Below are 12083 nucleotides of genomic sequence, written 5' to 3' on the forward strand. Positions count from 1 at the left end.
AAGGATTTCTGAATATTTTAAAGCAAAACAAAATAGAAATAGTAAATTGAAATCTGGTTAGAATTTACTTCATAGAATACAAGAAACAGATAATTTAAGCAAATGTCTCCAGAATTCACACCTGGCATTGATCTTCTGGGAGTTACCTGAAATTATCTTGCTGCCCTGGCCCTTGGAGGTGGGTGGGTGGTTTTGTTTGTTTGTTTGTTTTGGTGGGGTGGGGTTTTTTGTGTGTGTTTTTTTTTTTTTTAAATATATATAGGCTTTGAGAGCTTGGAAAGTAATTAACCCCAAGAGAAGCTTTGAGTTTTGTTATCAGCTTTGAGTTTTGTATTTCAGGAGGCTAGGAGAAGAGTATCGCTGGTTTTGCCTATATCCTAGCAGCTATTGAATCAGTATAAGCAAAATATTTTTGCTTATTTCTGCTCTCTCTGTTCCCTTTATTTTCTCAAAAAATGTAGCAACCATACTTCATATTTTTGCATTTAATAATTGGTTATTATTTACTGTATTTACTAACATTAATAGATTTCATAGAATACCAGGTTGGAAGGGACCTTAGGGATCATCTGGTCCAACCTTTCTTGGCAAAAGCACAGTCTAGACAAGATGGCCCAGCACCCTGTCCAGCCAAATCTTAAAAGTGTCCAATGTTGGCGAATACACCACTTCCCTGGGGAGATTATTCCAATGGCTGATTGTTCTCATTGTGAAAAATTTTCCTCCTGTGTCCAGTCAGAATCTCCCCAGGAGTAACTTGTGCCCAGTACCCCTTGTCTTTTCCCTGTGACTCCTTGTAAAAAGGGAGTCTCCATCTTCTTTGTAGCCACCCTTTAAATACTGGAACATGGTGATAAGGTCTCCCCTAAGCCTTCTTTTCTGAAGGCTGAACAAACCCAGTTCTCTCAGCCTTTCCCTCATATGGCGGGCTTCCCAGTCCTTTGATCATCTTTGTGGCCTTTCTCTGGGTCCTCTCCAGCCTGTCCACATCTTTTTTGCATAGCGGGGACCACAACAGAACACAGTATTCCAGGTGTGGCCTGACAAGCGCTGCGTAGAATGGGATAATGATAAGATAAAATTCTTTATCTCTGCTGGTGATGCCCTTGTTGATGCAACCCAGCATCCTGTTGGCTTTCTTTGCCGCAGCGGCCCTGTTCACTCATATTGAGCTTGTTGTTTGTCCACCAGGACCCCCAGGTCCCTTTTGACAGAGCTGCTCCCCAGCTGGGTAGATCCCAGCCTGTGCTGCGCTCCTGGGTAATGTTTTCCCAGGTGCAACACCTTACACTTGTCCTTGTTGAACTTCATAAGGTTCTTGTTAGCCCACTCTTCCAGCCTATCCAGGTCTTCCTGCAGGGTGGCTCTCCCTTCAGAAGTGTCCACTTCCCCACTCAGTTTGGTAGCATCAGCAAACTTCATCAGGGTGCACTCGATCCCATCATCCTGGTCACCTGTGAAGACATTAAGCATCTCTGGGCCCAGTATCGATCCCTGGGGGACCCCACTTGTGACAGGTTGCCAGTTTGAAAAGTAGCTATTTACCACCATGCTCCAGGTGCGGCCTGTCAGCCAGTTCCCCACCCACTGCACAGACCACTTGTCTAGACCATAACTCATCAGTTTCTCTAGGAGGAGGCTGTGGGAAACCATATTGAAAGCCTTGGAGAAATCCAGGTAGACAATGTCCACCGCTTGGCCCACATCAACTGAGCAAATTACTTTGTTGTAGAAGGCGATCAGGTTTGTCAAGCATGATTTGCCCTTGGTGAATCTGTGCTGGCCTTTCCCCATGACGTGCTTCATTTGACTTGTGATAGCCCCCAGGAGGATTCATTCCATAACTTTCACAGGGACTGAAGTAAGACTGGTGGGCCTGTAATTTCCTGGATGCTCCTTTAAGCCCTTCTGGTAGATGAGGGTAACATTAGCCTTCTTCCAGTCTTCTGGGACATCCCCTGATCTCCACAACATCTCGAAGATTATGGAGACCAGCCTTACAACGATGTCAGACAGCTCTCCTAACACCCTCATGTGGGTATTGTCAGGGCCCATCAATTTGTAGGGGTCAGGCTCCTGTAATGTTCCTCTTCCTGTTGTTACCATTCACCATTGTTGTTTCATGAGTAATGCCTTTTATTTCTTTTGCTCTGAATGCTGTATGTGAGCAAGTACAGTGTGTTTTTTGGTGTCCCCTGCCTGCATGAGGGCGTGCAGCCATGGATGCAGTGGAACATTGTTTTCATATCAGGAGCAAGGAGGCTCAGACTATAGCTTCACATTAAAATGGTGAAATGGTTCCAAAATCCCTTTTATTTCTTACCGCTTGTTCTCTCCTCCAGAGTGCAGCACTGCAGTTCATCGATTGGTACTGACCTGGGTGTTTGCTCACTGAATGACACTGGGTCTCATTCAGTGAAATTAATTGCATAACCAATCCAGTTTTGCAAAATATTTTTTTTTTCCTAGATGAGACAGAAAGAAATAGCTTGGATGAAAGGGAGGAGGAGGTGAAAATACCTTAACTTGACATTGTCACCAAGTGAGGCTTCGACACCTCAACCAGAGCGTGCCAGTGCCACTTACAGAGAGGCAGTCTCTTTATAGTACATGCTTATCTTCTCATGTTTTGGCTCCTTGTCAGTGGCCATCAGGTTTGAGCCATACTTTCCTCTCCCAAAGGGAACAAGAAAAAGAATTGCAGAGAAACAACTTCCAAGCTAGGGTTTGCAGGGTGCTGGTTGATCTCTATTAAATTAAGACCTCACCATTCGCATCCAATTAATCCACTGGATTTATTTTCAGGGGAAGCCGGAACCAACCCTTAGTGCTGTGCCCTGCCCTCCTTCCCCCCCAGCTGCTTGACATGATTTGCTGATGAGCAAGAGGTGCCAAGTCATTTCTGAGGTTAAAGAATGAAGGATAATTTTGCTCTTACTTTACTGTAAGAGCTGAGGATGTTTTGTGTTCCTTAAAGTACTAAGATGTTTACAGTGTCCCCAAATTCATGAGGACTCATGCTGTCATTAGCTGGAAGAGATTAATTTAAATTGTGCTGTGCATTGTCACTATAGTGATGAAAGACAGTATAGTGTCTTTCATCAACAAGCCAAATAGCCTGCGTCTTGGTATCTTCTGTGGTGTGTGTTGCTGCTTTAGGAAGAGAAAAACCTTTAACATCTCTAAACACAGACGGGTTCATGTTTTTATGTCCAGTACAGGAAGCTTAATTTCCCACTGATTTTTTAATGTAGAGGAAGTAATCAATTTTGGGGGGGGTTTTTTTAGTGGATTAAGTAAGATTCTTAATGAATAACAATATTTTTTTTAATGAATCTTTGTTTCAACAGGAGTGTGTTGGGACTTCTGTCAGTTGGCCAAATAAGTTTTCTTGTATTTGTCAGGTTGCATGTTAGGTTACATGCTGCCCAACACCATCTTTCCCTTTCCTGTGTTTACACATCCTCAGCTCTGTAATTCTGAACTTGTTTGTAGACAGTAGAGTGGGCTAAAAAGAACCTGACCAGGTATTTTGTGCCTAGTTGTTCATACCTTTCTGTATAACCATCTAATAGCTGGTTTCATTTTCAGCTCTGCTGCTGATGTAACTGGTAAACACCCTTTTGAAAGGCTTGGGGGGTGGGGGGGTGGAGAGTGCTTTCACCAGCTTAGAGCATGAGCGGTCACATCCTGTTAGCATCAGACAGGAAATTTAAGGGACTAGTGGTACAGTGAAACTATTGCTTTTAGAGCAAATTTAACAGAGATTAAGAACAAAATTACTGTGAACTTAAATTCTACTTGTAACGAGCCTGAGTTCAGAATTTTCAAAGAAATATGATACTTGGGGGGCTATATGTTTTGGTTTTTAGGGTTTTCCTCTTTTTTTATATGCTCATCAAAACAGAGGAAGCCATGGTTAAATGAAAATGTGCCATGGGGTTCTGGCAGATCTGCAGGTGCTGTTGGGCTGCCAGGTACTTGGATGATGGGCGTATGCAGTGAATCATCAAAGAGTTCCAGGAAAGAGTGATGTTTCATTGGATGGTGCTGTCTCTTCTGGATTAATATTTAGTGTGTATCCAAGCTTGCTCTTGATTTTGCTTTCTTTCATTGGTCATGGTCTTTCAAACTGATGCTTTGCTTTTCTGCTTCCAGTGATTTTATTCTATTCAGTAAAAATATTTTACTGTTTATAGATTGTATTGGGTGTAGGTGGCAAGGTTTTGGTAGCAGGGGGCTGCAGCGGTGGCTCCTGTGAGAAGATGCCAGAAGCTGCCCCCACGTTGGATGGAGCCAGTTCCGGCCTGCTCCAAGATGGACCTGCTACTGGACAAAACTGAGTCAGTCATTGATATTGGTAGCACCTCTGTGGTAACATATTTAAGAAAGTGTAAAAGACTGCTGCACTACAGCAGCTGGAGAGAGGAGTGAGAATATGTGAGAGAAACAACTCTGCAAACACCAAGGCCAGTGGAGAAGGAGGGGGAGGAGGTGCTCCAGGCACTGGAGCAGAGATTGCCCTGCAGCCTGTGGTGAAGACCATGGTGAGGCAGGCTGTGCCCCTGCAGCCCATGGAGGTCCATGGTGGAGCAGATATCCACCCTGTAGCAAGTGGAGGACCCCACCCTGGCGCAGATGGATACACCTGAAGGAGGCTGTGACCCTGTGGGAAGCTGGTGCTGGAGCAGGCTCCTGGCAGGATTTGTGGCCCCGCGGAGAGCAAAGAGCCCACGCTGGAGCAGGTTTGCTGGCAGAACTTGTGACCCTGTGGGGGACCCATGCTGGAGCAGTCTGTTCCTGAAGGACTGCACCCTGTGGAAGGGACGCACACTGGAGCAGTTAATGAAGAACTTTAGCCCATGGGAAAGGCTCACAGAGAAGTTTGTGGAGGCCTGTCTCCTGTGGGTGGGACCCCACGCTGGAGCGGGGGAAGAGTGTGAGGAGGAAGGAGTGGCAGAGATGTGTGATGAACTGACTGCAACCCCCATTCCCCATCCCCCTGCACCACTTGCGGGGAGGTAGTAGAGAAGTCAGAAGTGATAGAGTGACTTGATGGGCACCTGGCAGCCAGTCAAGGTCAACCCACCACATAGATACAGTCCACTGTTGTTACAGTGTAGATATGATAGCATTATAGTCTTTGCTTTGCCCTAGCTTCTCCAATATTTTTTTCTGGATGTTGATTAATTACACCATATTCTCTACTTGTTACTTCACTGGCTTTCAGCAAGTGTCAACCACTGCTTGCAACAGTGGAGGGCTGATAGCTATAGTTAAATCAGAGGCTGGTAGTAGATGCTTTGTCTGCAGTTTGATCAGTTGGAAAGGGGGAAACATGTATGTGGAAGTAGAGAACTCTTAATTTCAAAATGGAAGAGTTTATTTTTTTTTTTTTTAATTGGATATTGTGGCCTTCTTGAACAAGTGCCATAATACCCCTTGATCAATTTGGCCTTGTTTATCAATTCTGAAACTTTAAAGTTCTCCAAGTCATTCATGGTCTCAAATGGGATAGATTGATATCAGTTCATATAGTCTATCTAGTTATATAGGTAAAAGGCAGAAAAAATGAGATGAAGCTTTGACATAGGTTATATTAAGTTGTCTACAGTTTCACGGCAAAACATCTTTCAGTTGTGAACTCTTACCTCTCTTTTTGATCATACTGATTAAACACTACTGTTATATCATAGTTATATACACTACCATAGTTATATCAGAAAACACTTAATTTTTCTCACAAATTTGAGACTTTACATAATAATTAGCCTTCACCACCATTGAACCCCTAGAGGAAAACCTGTCTGCATAATCATTGCTACCTTCAGGAAATAGGCAAGTCAACAGATAACATTTTCCTTTGTCCCATTTTGTGTAGTTATTGTGGAATTTGTTTTCTATTACTGTCACAGTTAATGTACATGAATGAGTGAAGGCTGAAATACATGAAATACATGTATCTGTGTAGCTTAAAGCACCCATTTCTGAGTTTACTACAGATACTACAGTGTCTCTGATTCTTAGGTGTGATTCTCAAATAAGCTTGGAGGAGGAGGAGGTGTGAAATAAATGCTAAAAATGATTCATGGAGGGAAAAAAAGAGATCAGAAATCTGATCATTTATAATTAGCAAACATATCAATTTACACTAGGTATTTTTTTAACACTGAATTTTTTGGGGTAGTAGATTAAGTCTTCACAAACAGAACACAGCTAATTCCCTTATGCCTTCCAACTTTTGAGCCTTTAATGATTACAAAGAAAAGCTTCTGTTTAGAGTTATGTTTTTCCCTTCCTATTCCTTCAAGAACTAAAAAAAAACCCCCAACTGTATGAAGATCCTAATTTTTCCTCTGTTGGCTGTGAACACTGAACCCGAGGTAAACTTGTGTCAAGGCTTTAATGGTTTAGAGAACAAGGGGGGTTTGCTTGCAGTCCAGCCCTGCCCCCCCACCCCCAGTTCCATAGATCTGCCTCAGAAAAATTTGGAGTTATTAGGTGGTGGAGAAAAATAAGCCATCACAGTGTTGTAGATCTGCAAAGCAATTTTACATTGTTTGATTTGGTGCCTTCAGATGGTCTGATGTTGTGGTATATTATGAAATGAAGATTTTTCTACTTCCCTGTTTTGTGGGAAGAGAAACAATGCTATACTTTGTGTTCCCTTCTACCTTCTGTGTATTTACCCAAACTATCCATGGAGAAGTTCTTATTTTGAGCAATGTAAGAAAAGCACATGTTCTGTGTGACATCATGTTTTCCTGTCTTTGGTAATTATAACAGTGGACTCTCTTCTGTAGTACATCCTTCCTTTCTTCCATTACAGTTTTTCTGCTTGGGCAACTGACCACAAGATAGGTGGACAGACAGACAGATAGGGAGGGGGGTGTGTGTCTGACTGTCTATATATAAATATATATTGCAGAAAAGTGGTGGTATGGAATACTTGCTGCAACTATCCTACTGCACCCATTTTCTAGTATTAGCAGCCATCTCTGTTGCAGAACACCAGCGCTAAACAATTCTTCATATATGTGTAGAAGTAAAATTTGAACAAACATAGGACAAATTTGAACTAAATCACATTGCGTACAATGTTTCATACATTTACTTAAATGCAGCTCTCTTGGTTCATTTTGGTTTTTGAAGAGTTATAATCAGATCTACGCTCAGGTTGGTCAAATCAATGGTTTGGGGGGAGGATTGTTTATTTGATACTTAAATATGAGTTTGACTGGTTTGGCTTGAGATGTGAGCTGTGAGTTTAGGTACTTTAACTGACATGATAACTGAGTGGAGATATGATCCAAATCTGTGATGTTGTACAGGCATTTGTTTACTGATCTGCGTTTACAGTGCAGTAGATGTATGTGATCTTTTAAAAAACACTTCCTTCCCACCCCCCCAAAAAACTCAAGATCTCTCTTACAATATAAAGGAATAAGTTAGGAAAACTAAGTATGTGTGTTTTGCATTGTTAGGCCTTATGAGTTTCGTTGCTTCAGAAACTTGAGACCTGAGCAAGTAAGACTAGGTGTGAAGAGAACAGCCACTGAAAAAGAGGGAGCAAACAGTGTTATGTATGCTCTTTTTGAGGGAATTGAATGAAAAAGAGTTATTTATATGAACCATGCAGTGAACTTTTTAATGTTCTCGAAACCAAAACATAATTCTCATAAGTTGAAATGACTGGAAGAAGTGAACTTATTGATGGCTGCAGCTAGTATGATATGGGTGTGTCTTCCCCTGCCAGACGTCTGGTAATCCACTCGTATGTACAATCTCTGCTTCCAGTCCTTGTTGTTTCCAAGGCATATGTCCTTCTGTTTATACTCTTGTTTGAAGAGAATGCTGTTGGTGCTTCTTTCTGAAGTGGTGTGTTTTCCCACAGCTCTGCAGATCTCTGAAGTAGTAACAAAATGAGATTACATTTATTTTTGTTAAAGGCTTTTTCGTTTGTAGATGTTGGCCATGGAATTCCTCTTGTGTCTCCACGTGTGGCCTCTGAGGCTTGGAGAAGGCGTGGGTAGCTCTGACCAGTGAGCACATCAGCTCGCGTAGTGTCTTTGGCATCTGGCTGTGGGTGGCTGGAGGATGTCATGCAGGAGCCTGTTCCTGTGGAATAAGCAGGAGGAGGTTATGCTATCTCTTTTACTGACTTTCCCATTCTGTGGAAATCCCCAGCATGGAATTTGAAGTCTCTAAACTCTTTGCATTGCGATACAGTTAAATACTTTTATTTTTAGATCACTTTTTATTTAAATAACATGGCTGGAGTTTTACAGGAAGTGTTAAGTGTTCCGATAGATAACTTTGTAACAAAATCCTAGCAACATTGAAGCATTGTTAAAAAAGGAAGTCTTGACATCCCACTATTCTAATGAAGAGTTTTCTTCCATTCCTTTAATAGATGGATGTATAATCTGACTGTATCCAGCCTGAATAATAAACTGTACTTCTGTTTAGTGAAAACACTGAAGTACAGCCGTTCCTCAACCTGTTGACACATAAATTAAACATACTGTGAAGTACTTGGCAAGCTAGCTGCTCATAGAGGAAAATCCAAGTGTGTGACTTTTTTCCTTGTCTTAGTAAGAAGAGGGGTCTTGCAGCCTGTGATGTCATGTAGTGCAGTGGCCATGGTATTTTTTCTCCCTGTATTACTAACATACTGTCTGAAAGTTGATGTGCTGTCTGCTAAATGTGTCTGAAAGACTTTTTTGGCACTTGGAGAAGAAAGTTTCCTGTCACCAATCCAGAAGTTGAAATGTCATTTCTGTAATTCCAAAAAAATTGAGATTTAAAAAAAAAAAGAGGCATAATTTGGAGTGTTGGCAGTTTGAGAAAATAAATAGTCAGTGCTGTTTTGGAAAAGTATGTATTTTTAGACCAATTTCCTGAGGAAACGAAGCTTGCATGATCATGTTGTCCATCTGCACATATTGGTCCTTCCTGAAAAATTGTTGAGTGTCATCTGATTTCAGCCAACTTGAAACTTGAGGTGACATTTTTGAAGATGATTGTTTCCAAATTTTGTGAAAATTTATTGCTAATTAGAGGAAAGAGACCTAAACTTGTGCTCTTGCTGAGGAGAAGAGAGACAGAACATGGCTGGTGTATGCCGTCAGTAATCGGCTAGTCAGTTTGCACCATTTAGGTTTGCTGTCTCCTGCTGATAGGAATATTGTAGAAGCCATGGAGAACAGAGGGGACTGCTGTAGCAGTGATTGAGTTTAAAGGAAGAAGGATACATTTCCGTAGCAAAGTGAAGTTTCCTTAGTTCCAGTGTGCACAGCAAGATGTGTTGAAGTTTTCCAAATGGAACGGAGTTGCAAAAAGAAGTCAATTCTTTATCTGTGCACTTGGAAACCTTTCCTTTTAAACTGTAGATAGAACAGTTGGTAGAAACCATGCTGGTTCCTTTTGTTGTATTCTGTCTTTAAACGAGGGATTTGAAATTAAGGTACATGAATTTAACAATGCATCGCAGAAAAAAAAAATTAGCTTTCCTATAGCTACACTTTAATGCTTTGTAGAGGGTGGATTTTATTATATTAAGCAAAAATATCATCCCAGTAACCTTTGTGAAGGTAGGGACAAGCTATGTTGTAAAAACACAATTGACATTTCAGAACTGCTGCTTCAAAATTCTCTGCCTTTCTGCAATGTAGGGCTGTGTTAGCAGGCGACAAGTTACAGGCTAAATTTTGACTTCATCTTCTGGGGTCTGTAGGTGTTTTAACCCCATTTAATGCCACTACAGATCTGTTGTGTTTAAAAGAAAATAAATAAATTCTCTCTCTCCCCCTTCTCTCTTACATATGTGTGTAGACACACACATATGCAGGTATGTATTACACTTCTTTCTTTTTTAAGTATTTACAGCCAGTGGAAGTTTGAGAAGCTGCTGATGTGAGTATATCTGAAGTTGTCTTGATTTTTAAATCGACCAATTTCTGTTTTACAGTGCCTGAAAATGACAACAAAGCGGAATTTGTTTGTGCGGCTGGTGCCATGCCGCTGTCTGCGTGGGGAGGAGGAAACAGTCACTATGCTTGATTATTCTCACTGCAGCCTCGAACAGGTGCCTAAGGAGATTTTTACTTTTGAAAAGACCTTGGAAGAACTCTATTTAGATGCTAATCAGATTGAAGAGCTTCCAAAGGTATGTTGGGTGGTTTTCCTTTTAGTTGCACTTATTAGTTCTGTTACTTCATCAGCGTTGTAGAACCTGATAGTGTCTAGCATCCTGCTTCAGCTTTTAGGCTGCAGTTGGCCAAATATTTTTAAGTAAATGTTGGTCCCAGAAGAAGCAGCCCTGGTAGAAGGAATGTTTATGCATTCCAGGTTGACTAGTTTGCTGCATGAATTGGGATGAAACTGCTTGATCAACTGATCCAGCCCAAGAGAAGTACATAGCAGAAGAGGCAGGGTTATTTATTTCTGTGGCAGTGTCTGCTCAAACTGACTAACTGTATTCAACAAATTGCGGCATTATTTTGAATCTCTGATAAAACATGAAGACTAGAAGAAGCAAGATTAATGTCTTGTTCAGATCTCTCTGCCCACAAAAGATAGCTACAATCCAAAGTATCTGTTCACCTGAAGTCCTGCTTTCTCCTTCAGTACATGACTGAAGAGACTTTCTGAAGTATCTCAGATTACTTAAGTTCAAAAACTAGAGAGCTGGAATGCCACTTGGATTACATCTTTATTACAGAAATCAATATTTGTTTTTTGTTCTGAAATCTGAAGACAAACTGCATGCTGAATTAGCAGTATACTAGAGAAAAAAATGAAAATTTTTGCCAGCGAGACTTTTGAGAAGTACAAAGTGATCATTGCAATAGATTTGTTTCCATTACTGGTCCTGTCTTGGTGGAATTAAAAACTTATTAGTTAGGTGAAAGACTTAATATTTAAAATTGTTTTGTCACAATTGTGTGCAAATCTTCACTGTCACACAGGACAACTATAGAATGCTTTGTTAGATTTTTTGGAAGTTTGCTATAACCACTTCAGGTTTTTCTGGTTTGGATTTTTTGAAAGATGAATGAAACAAATAAGGAAATAAAACAATTTCAGGATAGTAACTTGATGGGTATCAGAAGCCCTGGATTCCAGTAAAGCTGACTTAAACCAGCTGAGTGCTTTTGAAAATCCAACCTTAAATGCTCCTGAGAAGCCATTAATGAAAATCTGTATTTGTAGGTTGAATAGAGCTAATAACATCTAAGTTAAAACTAGACATTTTGTCAGTCATAGTTTAGAACTTCCACTGTTTTATTCTTGTCTCTTCTCAAGCAGATATTTCTTTACTCTGGATTTAGTCACTTTAGTTTTTAGTAGCTTGCTTTTAAAGACTTTGTATCAGCCTTTGAGGGTTTTTTTTCAGATTATTTCAGAACTTCATTCCTGCCTCTCATTCTTTATTGGAGAAGGGTAAAATTGAATGCTTAAAAAACAGAATAAAATACCTTTCTTAGGCAAAAGAAAAAAGAAATCTTCTGAACTCTTCTTGCATTAAATTCCTATTTCCCAAATCATAAGAACTGAGAAAACATCTTCCTCCAAACTCGTAATTCTCTAAAAAATTCCTTTTAGTAATCTTAAAAGAGGAAGAAAGAGACTGTACTGTACGATCTAATGGATGCATGTTGGCATTTTAGACCGGAAGAAGTGGCTAGTCTGCTTTATCTTCCTTTTCTGTTACATGCCATTTGATTTCATTAGTCAGTTCCTATATGAAATCCAATTTTGACACATGAGTAAACTGAGAGGTGGGCAGTCTACCACTTGCCTTGGTCTAGTCTAAGATTAAATTATGCACACAATTAGAAGGACTGCTTGAACATTTGTTTTGTTCCTTTTTGCTTTTCTTTGCTGAACTGCAGGGACCCATAATAGCATACACTTGCTTCATGTTAATGTATTTGTACATTATAATAAGTCATCCTTATAGGCTTATTTTTGAGAATCTAAACTTTTTTTTCAGCTTTTAAGTAATTTTGGTCATTATTTTTTACTACCCTCTCAATTTTCAAAAGAAAAAACCCGCACATATAAATTTAAATACTGTA

General features: G+C 40.4%; 1 protein-coding gene across 7 annotated transcripts in view; it reads left to right on the forward strand.

Moving 5' to 3' along the window:
- The window catches only part of ERBIN (erbb2 interacting protein), a 122697-nt gene that overhangs the window by 44994 nt on the left and 65620 nt on the right, over positions 1-12083 (forward strand). For 6 of the 7 annotated variants that reach the window (XM_072858788.1, XM_072858782.1, XM_072858785.1 and 3 more), the window contains one exon: positions 9971-10168. In XM_072858788.1, the coding sequence (XP_072714889.1) occupies positions 9980-10168 (189 nt within the window). In that variant the 5' untranslated portion in view covers positions 9971-9979. Of the gene's footprint in view, positions 1-80; positions 179-9970; positions 10169-12083 lie in introns of those variants that run through there. The other variant, XM_072858783.1, reaches the window with a different exon arrangement.

The sequence above is a fragment of the Ciconia boyciana genome, chromosome 4 (genome assembly GCF_034638445.1).
Source record: "Ciconia boyciana chromosome 4, ASM3463844v1, whole genome shotgun sequence".
Lineage (NCBI taxonomy): Eukaryota > Metazoa > Chordata > Aves > Ciconiiformes > Ciconiidae > Ciconia > Ciconia boyciana.